The sequence below is a fragment of the Pseudorca crassidens genome, chromosome 17 (genome assembly GCF_039906515.1).
Source record: "Pseudorca crassidens isolate mPseCra1 chromosome 17, mPseCra1.hap1, whole genome shotgun sequence".
In the NCBI taxonomy this organism is placed as follows: Eukaryota; Metazoa; Chordata; class Mammalia; order Artiodactyla; family Delphinidae; genus Pseudorca; species Pseudorca crassidens.
The window spans coordinates 30,376,622-30,397,739 of NC_090312.1; the positions used below are offsets into that span (position 1 = coordinate 30,376,622).

The window sequence follows — 21,118 nt, forward strand, 5'->3', positions numbered from 1 at the left end:
AGACCCTCCTTCTCTTTCCCTTCCCTGCTAAGCTTGTTGCAGAAGAGTATCTGATAATAGCTAGAAGGCTCACAAATTAGGAAATCGTGTGTGTGTGTGTGTGTGTGTGTGTGTGTGTAAGATGGAAGGAGACTTGAATGGGAAATAGCCAGTTGAAGTGGAGAAAGAGAGGGATGATTAAGGCAACAAAATCATTAAAGAGACAGAAGAACATAGGATCCAAAACCTAACTGAGGAAATTAGCCTTGGACATTAAACAATTGTTTAATCAGCAATCTATAAAGTATCTACCTCATGTTAGTCAAGGTTTTTGTTTAATTCATGTACAAGGAAGGGGATCAAAAATAGGCTGAAGTGAAAGAAAATGGACTAGTAAAGTTTTTTATGTATAAGAAAATAATATATAATTGTCTTGCCAGAGGCAGTATATTTTTAAAAATCATTTGCAAGCAAAAAATTATGGAAATGAAATTTTGCAGTTCTGTATCCAGTGAACTTGCTACTTTTGTTTTCACTCTGCTATATTTTATGATTCTGCCCTTGTTTGGGCACTTTGTGAGAAATATCTTTTGGGCCAGGAGAATACTATAATTTGTTTTTGAAATGAAAAGACATAGGTTTAAAAACTAGGAATTTTGAGTGTATAAGAAAATTCAAAGTTAAGTATAACCATCCCTTAATTTGTGAACCCCAAGATCAGTGTTTAGGTGTTTTTAAAGAATTACTGCATGTCAAGTTTGAGTCCTTTTGGAAACCCCTGCCATTCTTGAATCATGCAGTGTGATGATGCATTTGAAAAAAGATCAAGGTATTTAGAATTAACAGAAATATGTTTAAGATGTTTTAAATCAAACCTGGATAATTGTGAACTACAAATAAGAGGACCTATATAATTACTCTGAGTACCATAAAGTCTTTATAATTGTTTAAAGATCTGTGAAGATGCAGACCTCTAACAAATATGTTGATGTAACCTCAGTATTTGTGGGATTACAGGAGAAGTAAAATAAAACTAAAGAATGTCTTTATTTAGAAGATACTTACAAATTGACTGAATACACAGTTGGGTTGCATGTGAAACCGATACAGAATTAGACAACAGTAATATACAGCACCATTACCTAAACTGCTGCTGAAACACACAGGCAAATGGGGTTGGTGTGTCACATAATTATAAGAGAGGTAAGAGAAGGGAAAGGTTAGTGTTTAAGTGAGAACAGTCTTTCATGACTGTTGGAAATGGTATGGAAATTGTGTAACTTAATTGTATTATCTCCTTCCTTCACCATCTAGCCTGGGTAGCTAGGTCAGTAGTGAATAGTTAGGGGGTCCAGAGGAAATGGGTGAGCATGATGTGTGAAAGTGCCAGTGATGAGACCTTGATGGGAAACCTGGAGATGATAAGTGATTGTTACTGCTCCAACTCAAAATAATATTCAAATTTAGGGACTATTCTGATTACACTTAAAAGAAACCAGAGGGCTTCCCTGGTGGCGTAGTGGTTGAGAGTCCGCCTGCCAATGCAGGGCACGCGGGTTCGTGCCCCGGTGTGGGAAAACGCCGCGGAGCGGTTGGGCCCGTGAGCCATGGCCGCTGAGCCTGTGCGTCCGGAGCCTGTGCTCCGCAACGGGAGAGGCCACAGCAGTGAGAGGCCCGCGTACCGCAAAAAAAAAAAAAAAAAAAGAAACCAGAAATGTTCTAAATCATGTATTGTGTTAGAGCTATTTTACTTTAGGTTTGATCTTTAGCAAACTAGCGAATGGATTAGGGATCATTGAAGGAGCCTATCATATTCTTTATTTTGGAGTAGAGGTTGCACTACAGTCAAGGGAGCGTAATCATGAAGGGGGCACTTGGGTAGTCTGCCCGGTGCTAATAGTATGTATTTATCTGGTGAGGAAAGAGAGGGCGCTCTATAATTTGGGCGATAGTTTAGACTGCTTAATAAAGTGTATAAATGTAGCAAACACTTAATGCCTACCTTTCTTACACCATTCAGGGACAAATGTGTGTTTTTAGAAAATAATGCAAGGGAACACAATGTGGTAGGAATTGTGACAGCGATGCACTGGGTACTCAGGGAACCCATGGATGTCAGCTAATGTGCACTTGGAGATGGGTGAGTCTTAAGATTTTCTAGAGAGTATATTATTATCTGAAATGATCCCAAAGGGAGGAGTAGGGTGAGTAAGAGCAAGAGGGAAAAGGACATTCGTAGCAGACAGTCAGCTGAGAGTTGGCACATAAGGTTTGAGAGTGGAATCCTGGAAGATGAGGATGGAGAATCCCTAAGCTGGGCAGACACTTCACTTGTTTTAGAATGTTCTCTAGTGGCAGCAAGGGAGTAAAGTGAGGTGGTTCTTAAACTGAAGGCTGCATCAGAGTCATCTGTAAAAACACTGATTGCTGAGTCCTCCCCTAGAGTTTCTGATTTGGTAGGTCGGAAGTGGTGCCCTAGAACTTGCCTCTTTAGCAAGTTTCGAGATAATGCTGCCATGGCTGGCTCAGAGACTACACTTGGGGAATCAGTGCTACAGTGTAATAATTATGTTGTCTCTATCTGTCGCTAATTCGGGAGTACAAGGCTTTGCCTTTAGTAAAAGACACATCTTAATATCCTCTAAGCATATTAGGATATTGTGAAGAAATGTGTATTTTCCCCCACGTCCCTCATTAATTATCAATATCAAAATCACTAATCATATATCTGATACGGACTCTACTAAGTTGACCATGGTAGAATACACTGGCTGTCAGGTCAGGCTTCTAATGCTTCCAACTCTCTGCTGACCCCTTTTCTGCCTCCTTTACTTTCTCATAACTCCCTCTTCCTAATTCTCTAAGATTCCAAGTATTCTGGCACATATGGTATTCTAATTTATAACTGTGTCTTGATATCTTAGAATCTGATTCCCTTATGTTTTGATTTTGTGGATAAAGTTTTGACAAAAGATTCTGATTGAAATGTGGCTTCTACATGAGTAGAAGCATTGTAGACCTTTATTTTGGACCAGACTTTGAAGGGAAGAGCAGGGGAGTGTTAACTGACAGAAAAGTGGGATCATGGTGACTACTCAGGCAGAGAGGGGCCTTCTGTTGGCTTTGTCTGCAGCTGGCTCAAGAATGGAGATCAACCAGGTATTCTAACTTACTCTTTGACAGTGGGTGAGCCTCATGTTCTGAGCCCCAGTGTCCTTATCTGTAAAAACTAACGGAGTCTATGAAATCATTGCTCTAACATTCTGGGATTCTGAATGGCTTCAGAAATCACTTTTTGTTATTCCAGCCTAGGCCCTCTTCTCAAACTCTGGGTGGGAATGGCTATTCCAATATTCTCTTAACAATTCTATGTCGCAGATAAATATTTGCATTTTACCATTGAAAAGATAAGCTCAGAATGGTTCAGAAGCCTACCCAAGGATACACAGTATGAAGCTGAGCTGAGGCTAATTCCTGTGTTTCTTTAACCATACCTTTCTGCTTCCCTTGGAGAAAAGAAAATAACAAAAATCACATTATTAGATAAGTTTTAGAATCTGTCTTTTTTTTGGAGAGGGGGGAGGGTAAGGTCTTCACTTTCAGTTGGCATTCTTTGAAAGAGTACTTTCCTGAGCTTTCTTCCCTGAAGAGGGACCTTGCCTTGGGGGCCATTCTACAGAAGGTTAACAGGTTGCTGCCTGCTGGAGAAAGCTTATTGTCCTAAAGTGGCTTGACATTGAAAGAGCTGCTCCTAGCCAGTTAATAACCTGACCAGAACTTGATAAGGTTAAAGAATAGTTCCTTAGAGGGACCACAGACCGTGGCCCTCTTGTCCCCTTATCAGAAGACAATTGAGATGTGATTACCTGCTGAGTCTCTCAATTCTTATGCTTTCTTCTCAATAAAAGCCATCTCTGCAAGAGAGCTGGCTCTATTTTGATGCACCTATGACTGGGATAAAACATTTGCCAACTGATTTTAGTTTTAGGGGGTTGTATCTAAAAGCTTGGTCTCACCTGCTCCACAGTTTAATTGGCTGAGGTCAGCTAGTCAAGAACTTGGCGTTCTAATAGGGGCTCAATATATATGAATTGGATGATTGACATATCCCAGGTGGCTGGGGTCTCTGAGAGTAAGAGGGAGGGCTCAGTAACGCTGGCTGCTCTTCTGTGAAAGACACCATGTGCCTACTAGTAATAATGAAGACTTATTTAGCACTTTCCTTCTGGTTAAGTCTTTTCAACCACTTATGAAGTAGATACATGACTGTGGGAAGCAAGTAAACTGAATCCTAGAGAAGTTAAATCACTTGTTCAAAATCTGGTAGTGGAGCTGATACTGGTACATGTGTCTGCTGACAACCCATGTTCATTGTTCCTGGGCTATATGCTTCCTGGAATTCTTTTCAATTTGTTTGAAAGAGGGATCACTTTATAAATTTGTGGAACAGGCAAGCTAAAAGTTGAAACTATTTTTGCGTTTTACGAAGACATTCATATTAACTACTTTTAGCATTTAAAATCATTTAAAGATAAACAAATTTCTTGCTGAAATGCTAAACATGATTATCTAGGAAGGTGGTGGTATAATGGAGCAACGTGGTAGGTTACTATTGACCAAGTGACAGCCCTTTTCAATTCTTTAATGAGCCAGCATTGATGATAATGAGGATAATTGGGTGATTCTTTTCTATTAAATTTTTTTGTGTGTGAATGATACATAAGTCTTTATTGAAGTATAGTTGATTTACAGTGTTTAGTTTCAGGTGTACAGCAAAGTGATTTAGCTATATGTACATATATATCTATCTTTTTCAGGTTCTTTTCCCTTATAGGTTATTCCAAAATATTGAGTATAGTTCCCTGTGCTAACCCTAACCCTATACAGTAGGTCCTTGTTGGTTATCTGTTTTATATACAGTAGTGTGTATATGGTAATCCCAAATTCCTAATTTATCCTTCCCCTCCCTTTCCCCTTTGGTAACCACAGGTTTGTTTTCTATGTTTGTGGGTCTATTTCTGTTTTGTTTATAATTTCATTTGTATCACTTTTTTAGATTCCACATATAAGCAATATCATGTACTTGTCTTTCTCTGTCTGGCTTACTTCACTTAGTTTGATAATCTCTAGGTCCATCCATGTTGCTGAAAATGGCATTATTTCATTCTTTTTTTATGGCTGATTTATATTCCATTGTATAAGTATACCACATCTTTTTTGTTTCAATATTTGCTACCATTCATACTTAAAAAAAAATTATTTATTTGGCTGCATGTGGGTCTTAGTTGTGGTAGGTGGACTCCTTAGTTGTGGCAGGTGGGCCCCTTAGTTGTGGCATGTGACCTCTTAGTTGTAGCATGCATGTGGGATCTAGTTACCTGACCGGGGATCGAACCAGGGCCCCCTGCATTGGGAGTGTGGAGTCTTAACCACTGTGCCACCAGGGAAATCCTTATACCACATCTTTTTTATCCATTCATCTTTCTATGGACATTTAGGTTGTTTCCATGTCTTGATTGTTGTAAATAGTGCTTATGTGAACACTGGGGTGCATGTGTCTTTTTAAATTATGGTTTTCTCCAGATATATGCCCAGGAGTGGGATTGCAGGATTATATGGTAGCTCTATTTTTAGTTTTTAAACAAACCTCCATACTGTTCTTCATAGCAGTTGTACCAATTTAAATTCCCACCAACAGTGTAGGAGGTTTCCTTTTTCTCCACACACTCTCCAGCATTTATTGTTTGTAGACTGTTCAATGATGGCCATTCTGATCAGTGTGAGGTAATACCTCATTGTAGTTTTGACTTGCATTTCTCTAATAATTAGTGATGTTGAGCATCTTTTCTTGTGCTTTTTGGCCATCTGTATGTCTTTTTTTGGAGAAATGTCTATTTAGGTCTTCTGCTCATTTTTTGATTGGGTTATTTGCTTTTTCTGATACTGAATGGTATGAGTTTTTTATATTTTAGAGGTTAATCCCTTGTCGGTTGCATCATTTGCAAATATTTTCTCCCATTCTGTAGGTTGTCTTTTCATTTTGTTTATGGTTTCCTTTGCTGTGCAAAGGCTTTTAAGTTTAATTCGGTCTCATTTGTTTATTTTTATTTCCATTAATCTAGGAGCTGGATTTAAAAGATATTGCTGTGCTTTATGTCAAAGAATGTTCTGCTTATGTTTTCCTCTAAGAGTTTTATAGTATCTGGCCTTACATTGAGGTCTTTAATCCATTTTGAGTTTATTTTTGTGTGTGGTGTTAGGGAATGTTCTAACTTCGTTCTTTTACATGTAGCTGTCTGGTTTTCCCAGCACCACTTACTGAAGAGGCTGTCTTTTCTTCACTGTATATTCTTGCCTCCTTTGTCATAGATTAATTGACCTTAGGTGTGTGGGTTTACTTCTGGGCTTTCTATCCTGTTCCATTGATCTATATTTCTGTTTTTGTGCCAGTACCATACTATATTTTTTGAAGTATAGTTGATTTACAATATTATGTTAATTTTTGTTGTATAGCAAAGTGATTTAGTTATACATATATACATTCCTTTTTATATCCTTTTCCATTATGGTTTATCACAGGATATTGAATATAGTTCCCTGTGCTGTACAGTAGGACCTTGTTGTTTATCCATTCTATACATACTCGTTTGCATCTGCTAACCCCAAACTCCCACTCCATCCCTCCCCCAGTACCATATTTCAAATACTGTAGCTTTGTAGTATAGTCTGAAGGCAGGGATCCTGATTCCTCTAGCACCGTTTTCCTTTCTCAAGATTCTTTTGGCTATTTGGGGTCTTTTGTGTTTGCATACAAATTAAAAAATGTTTTATTCTAGTTCTGTGAAAAATGCCATTGGTAATTTGATAGGGATTGCATTGAATCTGTAGATTACCTTGGTGGTACAGTAATTTTGACAATACTGATTCTTTCAATCCAAGAACATGGTATATCTTTCCATCTGTTTGTATCATCTTTGACTTCTTTCATCAGCATCTTATAGCTTTCAGAGTACAGGTCTTTTGCCTCCTTAGGTAAGTTTATTCCTAGGTATTTTATTCTTTTTGATGCAATGGTAAATGGGATTGTTTCCTTAATTCCTCTTTCTGATCTCTTGCTGTTAGTGTATAGAAATGTGACAGATTTTTGTGTATTAATTTTGTGTCCTGCCACTTTACCGAATTCATGGATGAGCTCTAGTAGTTTTCTGTAGTAGCATCTGTAGGATTTTCTATGTATAGTATGAAGTCATCTACAAATAGTGACAGTTTTACTTCTTATTTTCCAATTTGGATTCGTTTTATTTCTTTTTCTTCTCTGATTGCTGTGGCTAGGACTTCCAAAACTATGTTGAATAAAAGTGGCGAGAGTGGACATCCTTGTCTTGTTCCTGATATTTAGAGAAAATGCTTTCAGCTTTTCACCATTGAACATGATGTTAGCTGTGGGTTATTTTCTATTAACTTAAATTGGATATACTGTGAACTATTTCCTATCTTTTCAGTCTGTAAACAAAGTTCAGATAAAGGTAAGCAATAGCTTATTGCTTTGTGCTGAGGAAAGCAAGTAATAACAGCATATTTCAAATAGTTCTTAAAGGAGATGTTTTGTTCAATTAGTAAACACTTTCACTGACCAACCTGTGTGTGTGTGTGTGTTCACAACCCTACAAGGCCTCTGTCAGGCATGTAGAAGTCCTCTTAAACTAATTAAAAACTGTACACATAGATCTGGAAGAAACCTAATTGATTCTGTTTCTTCTCTCCCTCTCCACCCAACCCCAACAAATGTGCATATTGAGGCTTATGAAGGAAGTGCTTCCCCAAAGTCATACAATTTGTCAGTAGCAGGGTGGCCTAAGTGTCTCAGTTACTGACTCCAATGGAATATTCTTTTCATTATACTGTTCCTTAAAAATAAACCATGTGATGTAGACAAAACTACTATGTACAGTTATAAACCTGAATGTTAGAAAAATCTCAAAGTTTCTTTGACTATTTTTTAAATGAATGGTCAGTTTAAGTGTTTAAATCCCATTAAGGATTGCAAAACATTTGGTTTTCTAAAGAGAGAAATCAATTTGTGGAAAATCACTTTAAGAGAACACTGAGGACTTCACTGGTGACAGTGGTTAAGAATCTGCCTGCCAATGCAGGGGACACGGGTTCGATCCCTGGCCCGGGAAGATCCCACATGCCAGTGAGCAACTAAGCCCATGCGCCACAACTACTGAGCCTGTGCTCTAGAGCCCACGAGCCACAAGTACTGAAGCCCGCATGCCTAGAGCCCATGCTCCACAATAAGAGAAGCCACCACAATGAGATGCCCGCACACCGCAACAAAGAGTAGCCCCCACTCACCGCAACTAGAGAAAGCTCGTGCACAGCAGTGAAGGCCCAACACAGCCAAAATAAATAAATAAATTTATAAAAAAATAAAAGAGCACTGAATTGGAAGGAACTCTGAGCTGTGATTTGAGCTTTTGCACTAACTAGGTTTACAAGCTTAGACAAATACATAACAGACGCTGGAATAATAACCTTCTAGTTCTAATAATTCTCAAGAGTATCTATTAAGAAAATACTGGGTAACACAGTATTATTTGCTATTGGCTATTCACTTCTTTAATATTGATCTCTTTGTGACTTTATATGAATTTTAAAGTCTAGTTTCTGCTGTGTTCAATCTCTTCTTGCAACCCTTATCTCTACTTGGTTTACAGGAATATGCCTACTTTTATGTCTTATAGAAAGACGAAAAATGAGACATAAGTGCTTCAGTGTAGTTTATAATAAATTGGTGCCTAATTTGGAAATGGAGATTTTTATAATTTAAGTATTTTTGTTTTAAACAAACAAGGTGAACTCTGTTTCAGTGTTTATTCTAACCTGAAAGAGATTTAATATTAAATTTGTTAGTCATTCAGTAGATACATCTGTTGTGTCAAGTACCCATACCCTGTGAATACTGAATAGAATAAGACACGCTCTTTTTCATGGGCTCTCCATTTAATAGGGTGATTATAATGAACATAGTTATTAACAACTATGAGAAGAATTATTGTCATGGGCGTCTGGGTGCTGGGAGATTATGGGGAGTTTTAAGGAAACTTCATGGCTAGGGTGAAATGTACACGGTGATGAAGTGAGGATAGTGGATGGGTATGTCTATCAAGAAGGATCTTGTGTTTGAAAATCGAGGGTTTGAACTGATTCTGGAAGTGAAAGGGAGCCATTGAAAAATTTTAAAGCAAGAAAATGACATGACTAACTTGTGTTTTTGAAAGATCACAGAGGTCCTCATGCAGCTGCAGTCGAGCAATCTTAGTTTGAGCATTATGATTTGAAGCACCGGTATGGTTAAACTATCAAGGATTTAAGATGTAGGCCAGGTTGGAGATACTGTTAACAACTTCAGTTACGGTTATTCACCTTCACACTGCAGCTGTTTAATATACTGGTCTAGGGTAGCAGTGCCATGACTACTTGTTGCAAGAGAGACCCTTTTTTAATTGTATTGGGTAACTGCTAGAGAAAACTCAAAGAGTACTCTTTCTTGCTATTTGATCTGGATGACAAATTATATCAAATAGATAGCCTAAGAGCTAGGATGTATATTTTCCTCCCTGTGGTAAACATGGCTATGTGATTTTCAATACTACTTATATTTAAAAATTTTTAATGATGATACTAATATTTGGAATGTTAAAAGTCTGTTCAGATATTTAATAGAGGAAATCTTTTTCAAGCTTACATTTAATTTTCTTGTGGGTTTGGTAGCTCTCTTGAATGAGCCTATTATTTCAGGATAGACCCAAGTTTGACAGCATCATTCTCTGTTAAAGGCAGATGCTACCTTGTGCTCTGTTTCCCTTTGTCTAAGTCAGGCATCTATTTTGCACTTTAGTTTTTAAAGTGCTTTCCTGTACATTCTCTCATTTGTTGCTGACAATCCTATGAGGGAGATAGTATTATCCCTATTTACAGAGCAGATAACAGAAGTTCTGAGAAGTCCACTTACGAGCCTAAGTGTTGCCTGCCACTACATGGCACAGTGAAGGCTGTATCTACTTCTATCATCAAAGCTACCTTCACAAACAGAGCTGGGTAAAGATATCAGACCATAGGACTAGATATAAACATGATGCAGGTTTTAGCCAAAACATTATTTTGTAAAATTATTTTTTTCTCTTCAGTCAACCCCTTCGCTGAGAAGTCAATGCCACACATAATCAAGAAATTAAAAGCTTATTAAAATAGGGTGGAATTTTGACCTATTACTAACTGATAAGGAGTCACCCTTTTTTATTTATCAATATACTGTGAAAAACATTGAAGTAAAACATTGAAGTAATATTATCCCTATGTTGAAATAATTTCAGAGTCCTCAAATTCATTTGATATTTGTCTTACACACACTGCCAGATGGTGTGTATAAGACATCACTATGCCTCTCTAAGTTTAATGCTACCATTTGGTGTTTTAAAAATGCAATTCTTTTCTTTTTTCCTTCAATGTACTCCATGGATTTCCATCATTCTCTAGGCATCATAGTCAACATACTATGACCAGTGGTAAAATCAGTCCTGTCACCTTTTTGGTAGGACCCTTGAGGTGAGAATAGCTTTCAAATTTTTCATTGGTTGGAAAAATTCAAAAAGAATAGTATTTTATGACACACAAAAATGATATTAACTTTAAGTTTCAGGGTTCGTGAATAAATTTTTATTGGAAAACAGTCATGCTTAATCACCTACATACTGTCTGTGGGTGCTTTTGTTCTACAACAGAGGTGAGTGGTTTAGACAGAGACGGTGTAGCCCACAAAGCCTAAAATACTTTCTATCTGGCCTTTTACAGGAAAAGTTTGCCTATTCCTGCTCTTGCCTATTTGGAGGGTGAAGGGATTCAGAGAGTCTCCTTGTTTTCCTTGGATGGAGGTTGAGTGGAGGGCAAGACATATATTAGCTTACATATGCTTTACTGTTAGTTGGGTGGAGAGATTTGCATTTTCCAACATTTGGAAAAATTCAACTAAGTCTTTTTTAGGTCTGAAATTTATTAACCTGCCTTGGTTCCACCTTAATATGAAAGGGTGACAACTTACCAAAAAAGGAAAAGCACAAGGAGTAACCAAGATGAGAGATCTGCTACCGGTAGGAATTTAAAATCTGATAAGAGATATTAATTTGGTTTATAATTTTTTTAACTTTTTTCCTTACTGTCACATTTCTTTCCTATTTTATTCTGAGGTAGTTGTCCTTCTCTCTCATCCCCTTTAGATGGGGGGGAAAAAGCCCTTTAAACACCTAGCTTTGTATTCCCAGCAAACGTGTCCAAGTTTTAATTGCAGTTGTTTTGAGAATGATTTCAAATATCCATCACTTGAACATATGAGAAATGAGGCCAACATTTTTATAGTTCCTTATTATTTGACCACATGATTTTACACAAGCCTCAGTGTTTCTTCAGATTTCTTTGTGTGGGTGGGCAAGATATAATTTTTAAAATAGTCAGATGTCACAGTGAAGCTCCCAGCAACATATTTTACAAATTTGAGGGGTTTTTTTTAAGAAGTGTTGTAACACTTTAAGTTAAAATAAATCAGGAGGAAACAATTTTTGATAGCATATATATCCTGTGAAGTTGAAATAAAGGGCACTTTGGGCATATAAAACAGAATTCTATAATTATCTGAAAAGCAATGTATACATTTCTGGATTGAGTCCATTCATCCTACCTAACTGCAATTTGAGAATTAAAATTACTCCCAGGCCATGATTTTTCCCATCCTTGTGGTCACTGCCCTAACGGCCATGACGGACCATGTTTAGTGCACTTCATAAATTGAACATCTTTATAGCGCTTGGAAGTGGGTGCTGCATGTTTGACGCAGTATTTGTTGAAGGTTAGGCTTATTTAGCTCTAGGAAGTAATACACATTTTATGTGGTATCTTTTAACCTTTTCTTTTTGTTCTCACCTTTAATTCGATACTCTGAACAAAGATATGATATAGGTAAGTCAGATATTTTCTCCTCCTATCTGATGGGGAAGGAAGTAGGGCACAAAGAGCATGTAATTTCCCGCCCCTCCCCCCAATTCAGACTTGCATTTAGATCTCAGTTTTCCTAAATCCTGGCTCTGAATGTTTGAAGTAGATGACTTTCTATGTAGGTACTCAACAAATGATTGTATTCAGTTTGTTTAGCCGTATGACCTAAACAAGGGTAAAGCTACTATGTTTACTGTAGACAGTGGTCTTCGGATAATGCCTTTCATTTAAGTAGTACATTATGTATGTATGTGTGTATATATATATATATATATATATATGTATACATATACACACATATGTATATAATTAAAATTTATTATATGAATGTATAGGATATAGAATTAAAATAATTATACATACATATACCCATATACATACAGTGTCTTGGTACCTTATTTGAGCTTCCTTCCATCCGCCATCTTGGACTATCCTAGTTGGCAAATTTTTATACTCATAATAGCTCACGTTCTCTTCTCAGATATTATGCTGAGATCTTTGCCTCTATTAAACCTCTGACTTCTCTCAACTCTGAGATAGGGCCTGATGTTACCTCCTTTTTAAAGGTGAGGCAAAGATAGCTCTACTGACTTGCTGATGGTCACACAACAGTAAGGGAGCCAAGACTGTAACCTCAGACCCGCTCACCACTGTACTATTTGAAAGGCCACTATATTCTCAGCATAGTACTTATTCCCTGCCTTGGCTCTTGTTTGAAATGTCCTGTTCTGCACTTGACATAGTTGCATTTCACTCTATGCTAACTCTCCTAGCTAATAAAGGCAATCTTTATTTAAATCCACTCTGGTGGGTTTTACACAGACTTCTACCCTGGATCTTCTCTTAATTTAGTGAAATTAATGCTGGTTTACTGCATCATCATTCAAATAGCTCAGTTGTAAGTATGAAACACTGAGTCCTGAAACCTCTGAATCTGTCCTTTATTTTCTTTAGGTTGAAATATAATGAAGCTTCTGATGAGCTGCATGTAACTAGACCCTACTAGAAAAAATGTAATTTTAGATTTTAGGTCATAAGTTTTCATCAGCCCCTACTCTAATGGGATTACTGCAATAGTACACATTAGAAAGGCATGATTTGTGTAACGTAAAGCTTAAAAACTTTATTTAGGGATATTTATAAACCATTGCAAGTTTTGAGAAGGAATGTTAAACAGCAGTATTTGAAGTTGTTAGAGAAGCCTAAAAATATTTAAACAATTTTAAGAAACCTCATATGAAGTTGCACAGTCTAGTACTTTCCATGTGAAAACACTGCTAAAAGTCTAATTTCAAATGTCTTTTGGAACAACCTGTCCCTTTAATATCTGTTCAGATGTTAGTATACACTGGGCCAAGAAACCTCTAGGGTTTTCCAGGGGTTGACTTGATGCTCTTTGATCCTTGCAACTGCTAACTGAAGACTAAATCTCGCCCCCAGCCGCCCACCAGGGGTGTGTATGCCACGCTCTGAAGGAGGTGCCGGGAAGCTGACACGAAAGGGCAATTAGAGAACAAGAGGCGGTTGGATATTCACAGTGTGCTGAGGAGCCTGCAGCCCACAGCCCTGGGGCCCAAGAAATAACAGATTCCTCAGTGTGTGTCTGAGGTCCTCTCTACCTCACTGATTCTTTCCTTTCTCTAATAATTGATTGTAACCTATAGAATTATGTGTTCACAGTTGGGTTGAACAGAGGCTGCTTTTTCTCTGTTTTTCATTTAAGGTTTTCATTTTTTTGTTTATATTATTAGCCGCTCTGAGATATTCAAATAAGAGGTGGTTTTTGTCATCTAGATTTTGCTGGGGAGATAAATAAAACTCTCGGTGTGTCAAGGCCCTGAGAGCTGCGGCACCAAAGGAAGAGGCAGGGGAGGGGGATAACTGGATCTTTCTCTTCTCTCAGCTCATCTTCTCCTCCACCCACTTTGTTGGTTCTGTTGATTCACTGTAACTCCTTTCCCTATGACTGTTAGCTCTTAGAGCATGAGACTCTCAGTGGTTTTCCTTACCTCCCCTCTATCCCTGCTCTCAGGTAGCTTAATTTCCTGAAAATACCCTCTCCCCAGTTCACTGTAAAGACTTTAGCGTAGTTACATTATTACCTTGTTGCCTGCCTGGGTACCTTTCCTATTAGTAGACAGAATATCCTGCAGTGCAGGAACTTTGCTTCTTCATCTCTCCCTCTAGCTATCATCCTGGCGCCTGGCTCCGAGGGGCTGTTATCTGCCAAAATGAGGGAACAAACCAGATACCATTTTGATCACATTATTCTCATGTGTAATCTATGGGGACCTCTTACTGCTAGTTAGACCAAGCCCTAATTTGAACTTTACTTCATTTTTGTTCATTTTAATTGTTACTTAAATACTTAAAACCACAAATAATTTATAATTTTACCTCCTTTTTTGAAACTGAATAAAACAAGAGGTGAAATTCTCCACCCACAGCCATCTAAAGCCGAGTAGCCACGTCACCCATCTAACCTCCAGTTCATTCCGGCCCCTCTTCATCGGGTGTCACGCACTACGTGAACCATCGCCGTTGTGTTACGATGGAGGAGTCGCCCTTCCAGGACTCTGCTCTCCCCTCTGTCTCTCTCAGACCTGCTCAGCGGAGGTTCCAAATTCCATAGCACACATGACCTGCCACACCTCAATATTTGCGTTCTCCATTATACTCGTTTTCAGGTGTTGGACTGTTTGTTCCTCCCATAAGATTTGTAGTCCTTTACCAGCAACCATAGATTTTCTTTCTCTATGAAAGATATTTACAGTGCATTTGAAACAATCTCATATTAAGCATTCAAATGAGATTTTAAATATAAAGGAATTGAGTTTTTAAATGGCATTCACTTGGCAAGCACTAAAACTCGACCGCGTGTCCGGCACTGTGTTAGAAACAAGGAATTCAGAGCTTGGGAAAAAAAAAAAGTTTGTAATGGCAGAACAGAAATGGATCTTCTCTGCCTCTAATGTACCCAGCACATGCTTCTAATATCTCCTGTGCTATGTTGCGATGCCCTGAAAGTGCCACATGGCCCCCTCTCTTTGGCTTTTCCACCTCCAGGACAGGGAATGGGTGTTACAATTTTATGTTCTCATAAAATGGCACAAAACCTGGCACATACTCAATTTTTGGAGGATGTTTGGAATGAGCTATTGAACTGAACTAGAGTATAATTTGAGAAATGTTATAATGGAGCTGGTATGGCTACTGTGGAAGGACAGAAAGGATACCCAGGCTATTTTTCTGTTTCTTGGCCAGAGCAAGCCTCCCTTGCCTAATGACAGCCCCATCAGATTGCATTTGGACACCGTTTTACTTGGACAATAATTTTACTTAAACCGATACTGGCAGCCCTCACTTGGTGGATTACAGTTTTGAGGAGGCACTATAATTTAGAAGCATGTAAATTGGATAAAACAGGGTCTTGTATTTCTGAACAAGGACTTAAAGCCCAGGTTTCTAGAGACAAGACCCGTGTTTAGTAAAGTTTGATATACCCATTTTCTTAGTCAGTATAAATTTTTGAAAAGTTTTTCAGTCTGTTGAATGATCCCATTGGTGTTTTAAAACTCATTTATTTATAAAATGGACATAAAGATTTTCCTGAAATGTTAATACAGTGGCTATTTCTGGGGAGTAGGCCCGATGTGTCATCAGGTAAGGAAGACTTTCTATCTTTTCCTTTAAACCTTCTGTACTGTTTTGAATTTTTATTCGTAATAAGAATGTTTTATATGTGTATATATATATATATATATATTTTTTTTTTTTTTCTTTTTCTTTTTTTGCGGTACGCGGGCATTCTCACTGCTGTGGCCTCTCCCGTTGCGGAGCAACAGGCTCCGGATGCGCAGGCTCAGCGGCCATGGCTCACGGGTCCAGCCGCTCCGCGGCATGTGGGATCTTCCCGGAGTGGGGCACGAACCCGTGTCCCCTGCATCGGCAGGCAGACTCTCAACCACTGCGCCACCAGGGAAGCCCTGTTTTACTTTTGTATGAAAAAATGAGTTAGTAGAATTGATGTGAATCCCTGAAAAGAAGCAGACTGGCAGTGTAGTTGGTTTTATGCCGCTGTTAGCTTTAAAAAGCTTTTGGCTCGGGCTTCCCTGGTGGCGCAGTGGTTGAGAGTCCGCCTACCGATACAGGGCACACAGGTTCGTGCCCCGGTCCGGGAGGATCCCACATGCCGCGGAGCGGCTGGGCCCGTGAGCCATGGCCGCTGAGCCTGCGCGTCCGGAGCCTGTGCTCCGCAACGGGAGAGGCCACAACAGTGAGAGGCCCGCGTACCGCAAAAAACAAACAAACAAAAAACTTTTCGGCTCAAAGGTGTTTGTGAGTGAACGCATTGTGTCAGTTCAGGCTGCTAAGTATGTGGGCGGCCTGCTTTGGTTTTACGTTGTGGCGAAGAGTGACGGAGACCAGGAAGATCAGTGGAGCTCTTGACGTCGTTACAGCTTTGCACCAATCAGAGCTTTTATTTAAATACTTCAATGAATAAAAAAATGTTTAACTTTTTTCCTAATGATTTGGAAAGCACCATTGAACATATGAAAGCAAAGGACACTGGCAAGAGATGGTCAAATGATTATTTTGAAGGCTAAGGCAGGTTCAGCATTATCACATAAGGGGTATAACCTCATGCTCCCAAATCTGAAAAAAAATTGGGATGGGATAACATTCCTTTATTCATTCTTGCCTGTTTAAAAATCAAAAGAATTTCTTTTAGAATGTAAATACAGTGGCATTTTCTGTATATTTAAGTAGGTCACAAATGTATATTGAAATATCTTTTTCTCTTTTACTTTTAATACACAAATACATTGCAATTAAAAAGATTCACATGACTCAGAAATATAATTTTTTTTTTTTTTTTTTTTTTGCGGTACGCGGGCCTCTCACTGTTGTGTCCTCTTCCGTTGCAGACCACAGGCTCCGGATGCGCAGGCTCAGCGGCCATGGCTCACGGGCCCAGCCGCTCTGCGGCATGTGGGATCTTCCCGGACCAGGGCATGAACCCGTGTCCCCTGCATAGGCAGGCGGACTCTCAACCACTGCGCCACCAGGGAAGCCCAGAAATATAATTTTTAACATTTCAAAATTCCGCTATTTCCCCTTCCCAAATTAACTTCTCACGCTACTTCATATATGTACACGTACACGTGTATATGTGCTTTTATTGCATCATACTCTATATATCCTGCCACTTGCCATTTTTCATTTAATGATGGGGCTCACAGCTTATTCTCAGTCATTGCTTATAATTCACCTTGTGCTTTTTCATGGTTATAGTATTTTATAATTTGAATTCATCAGATTTTTATTGTACTGAAATTTGAGGACAAATAATTAAGCTTTCTTCTAGCCAGATTTATGCCTGAAGAAGTCCTAAGGGACTTTAGAGAGAATGATAGGTATTTCAGAAATTCCACATTCTGTGAACTGGTTTAGGAGCATGGAATGAAATGAGGAAAGGGAGCTACAAGTAACAATAAAGATCAGGAAAGGACCTTGTAAAATTATTTCCAAATGCTTATTGCTATAACTTTTTGGCCTAAAAGCTCATAGGTGCAGGCCATGTTAAAAAAAAACAAAAAACAAAAAACAATCAGATCTTATACATAACAATTGACTTATGAAATGTATAGTCCTTTTTTTAAAAAAATATATAAATGCCTTGTTCTCTTCACCCTTTAGGTCTGTTTTATCCTTTGGAATGTTTATCATTATTTCTTGGAAAATAATTCTGCTAACAGGAAGGGCTGCTTGCTTTTTCGAAAAATGTAGCAAGAAAACCAACAATTTGTGGACATGATGGTCATGTATTTTGACCATGATTAAGAAGCTACTGACCAGCGATAGACCACCGTTTTATAAAAATATAGGTTACAGCATTTAAGGCTGCAAATGAACATTTTATAGGGTGATAAACCATTCTTCTGTGTCCACCATCCTCCCCTGAAAGAGCAATAGTGTAATTTGACTATGGACTTTCACCCACACATAGTTGGTTTTCCAATTGTAAATTTGGGTAACATTTTAGAAGAATTAGCTGCTTCATGGTGGTCACTTAATACATGCAGACATGTTTAGACTCAAACTTGAAAGGTGAAGATTGCCGTTTTCTTTTTATAAGTCTAGAAACTGTCATTATTTATAATGTAATCTATTTTAACAAACTTTTTTAGTGTTTGTATTCTGGTTTTATCTTCTCAATTTTCAAAATTTTGATATTCAATGATTTCATGTTTTGGTTATATTTTTTATTCAATTATATCTTCGGTTGTGGAAACTAGTTTTTAAAGCTTTTCTGAATCGTTAAATCACCAAATATAGTACTGGCACTCAGAGGCTTGTTAAAAGAATAAAAGTGTTGCCAGGGAGTTTTCGTAGAGCTTTATGTGCTGTTAATTGCCATCAATTAAATCTGTTACAAGTAGTAATGTACTGTAATCTGTCGAAAACCTCTCCTTTCAATTAACCAATTCTCCGACCTTTCCTTCCTTCTCCTTGAAGAGTAGTTTAGAGTTTATTTATTTTCACCCCTACAAACCAATTACCTCTGGCCCAGCTGTTCCTCGAATGCAGGGGAATCTGACCTAGAATACAAGCCTGTAAATTATTGCTTCTTTTTACACCTTGTAATGTGAATGGTTTAGTGGAAAAATACATGTTTCTGTTTCTAATTCACTGGTGCTTCTATCTGCAGACTACTGATTATGAGCTAGTCGATTTACATATATTGTTGTAGATCCTCACAATAACCTTGTAAAGTCAGTGACATCCCTGTTTTATACAGAAGGAAACAGAGGCTCAGAGAGGCATGTAGCCATTCAGAGTCACATAGCTGGTAAGGGCAGAGCTGGGATTCAAAACCACACCTAGCAGAACTGAAAGCATTTCTCTTTCACCAACTGTTTCCAACGAAATTCAGTTAGTGTGTTATAGAGAAAAGAGAACAGATTTAGAAGACAGTCCATTTGGGGGCTTTCAGAACCAACTCAGCCATTACCAGCTTTGTGGCTTAAGTCTCAGGTTCCTTATTTGCAAAATAGGGGTACCACTGCTCACCCTGATGGACTGTTGTGAGGACTAAGGAAATGTATTATGGGTTTTCCAAAAAATGACTTAAAGTACCCCTCCTAGTTAAGACACCCTCTGATGAAAGTAAATGCATTAAACAGCATTTTAACTTACTGTCTTGGAACAGAATATACTGATTAGACTGTTCCCATTGTGTTTTTCATAGTAGGTCTTTGGAAGAGCAGAACAGATTTCAATCCCACCAGCAATGTAATTTGTAGGGGGAGTGTTTTTCTTTTTAATCCTTCATTTTAATCCCATTTGGAGTTGCAAAAATTTCTGAAGGGTCTCATGCTGCCTAGGGCCCCGGGCTGGAATTTTGTCTTAGCCTATTGATGTGGTGAGCTGTTGGAAGAGGTAGGAGTGATTTAGAAGGAGATGGCATGAGGAAACAAATGAGTTGAACACATATTTCTCTGACCACTAGAATTCCAGTCGAGCTAACCGGTGAGTTTGTGAAAGTTTTATTTGCAAAACCAGTAAATTTTTGACTGAAATTTTCTCTTTCTCTTTAAAATTGTTTTTAGGATGCAGAATAGAAAACTGTGATTCTTGCTTTAGCAAAGACTTTTGTACCAAGTGCAAAGTAGGCTTTTATTTGCATAGAGGCCGCTGCTTTGAGGAATGTCCAGATGGTTTTGCACCATTAGATGAAACCATGGAATGTGTGGGTGAGTAGTTTTCCATGTAACTTTCAAACTTCAACTTTTATTTTAACACCCGTTTCTTGGGGGAAAAGAATGCATGCTGGATGTATTCATCATAGAAACAAATCAGTTCTCTTGTTATTTATTCGAACTGAAAATTATTTAAGTTCTTTGCTGACTTTATGCTGTTAGGCAGTATCATATATTACATTTTGCTTCAAAATTTGTTAGTTTTACATCTAAGTTAAACCACTTAAATGCTGAGAATAATGTTTTTATTATCTATGTAATACATCCATTTCTTAATTAGCTTATAAAGTTATTAGTAACCGTTAGAGAAAAGCATTTTGTTTAGAAGAAAAACAAGATTTTCAAGCCGTGCCGTGTGGTTAGCTGGTCTGTCACTGTTGTTACATGTGTTAATTATGGAGTTTCTTGCTTAGCCATTTGTATGAAAAAAATTCAATTGGGAAGAGATTTTTTGTGCCAAATGTACTTTGTTGGTGATTGACTGAATGTTGCAAAGTGCATTAAAACAATTTTACTTTTACTAAATTTAGATATGTAGAATGCATAATTTAATATACATATATATGCTGTTTGTGAGTAATAATTAGGAATACACATTTTATAAATTTTATATTTTTTGAGTGTTTAAAAAAAGTTCGGTAATTTTATACCACTGATTAAAAGGTAAAGATCTGTCAGTACCTACGTTTTGATAAATGCCTCAATCTAATCTTAGGTGTGATGGCATCTTCACCACTCCCACCCCTGCCATGCCTGAATTTTATTTGACATGTTATACATCTGATATGGTGTACAACAGAGCAGTGTATTCTAAATGAGGCTTTCCATCTCTTTAAAACGGAGAGTTAAATTGAGAACGTTTTCCCTGTAGAAATTTTGAAGTAGTCTGTAATTATGTATTCAGAAGCTTGCAGAGAACACATTTAAATGAGAGGTTTTTGAAGAAATGTGTACATATATTCCTATATATGTGTGAGTTAATACAGGCATACAGGCAACACCTTACTGCAAAATAAGAAAGTCACTAGAAGAGCATATTCAGTACGTTGAATTCGCTTTTGAGAGGCAAGACCCACACCTATTACAAATGTTCAGTGGAAATGCTTATGAAACCCTTAACTATTAACAGATTAACCATAGAGTCCTATGCATTCCCCTAAATAAAAATCTTAAGTAGCTTTGAAAAATCTAAGAGTTCCCATGACGCCTGCTGAGATCTGGAATGTGGAAATACTAATTCTAGGCCTCAGTCCTCATCTGCTAGTGTGATGGGGTTTTTAATGGTGAATTTGATGAGGAGGTTTAACTTTGCATATTTTTATGCT

General features: G+C 37.9%; 1 protein-coding gene across 1 annotated transcript in view; it reads left to right on the forward strand.

The window, feature by feature from the left end:
- The window catches only part of RSPO2 (R-spondin 2), a 156,916-nt gene that overhangs the window by 79,304 nt on the left and 56,494 nt on the right, over nt 1–21,118 (forward strand). The window contains exon 4 of the mRNA XM_067711489.1: nt 19,644–19,787. Within this exon, the coding sequence (XP_067567590.1) occupies nt 19,644–19,787 (144 nt within the window). The remainder of the gene's footprint in view (nt 1–19,643; nt 19,788–21,118) is intronic.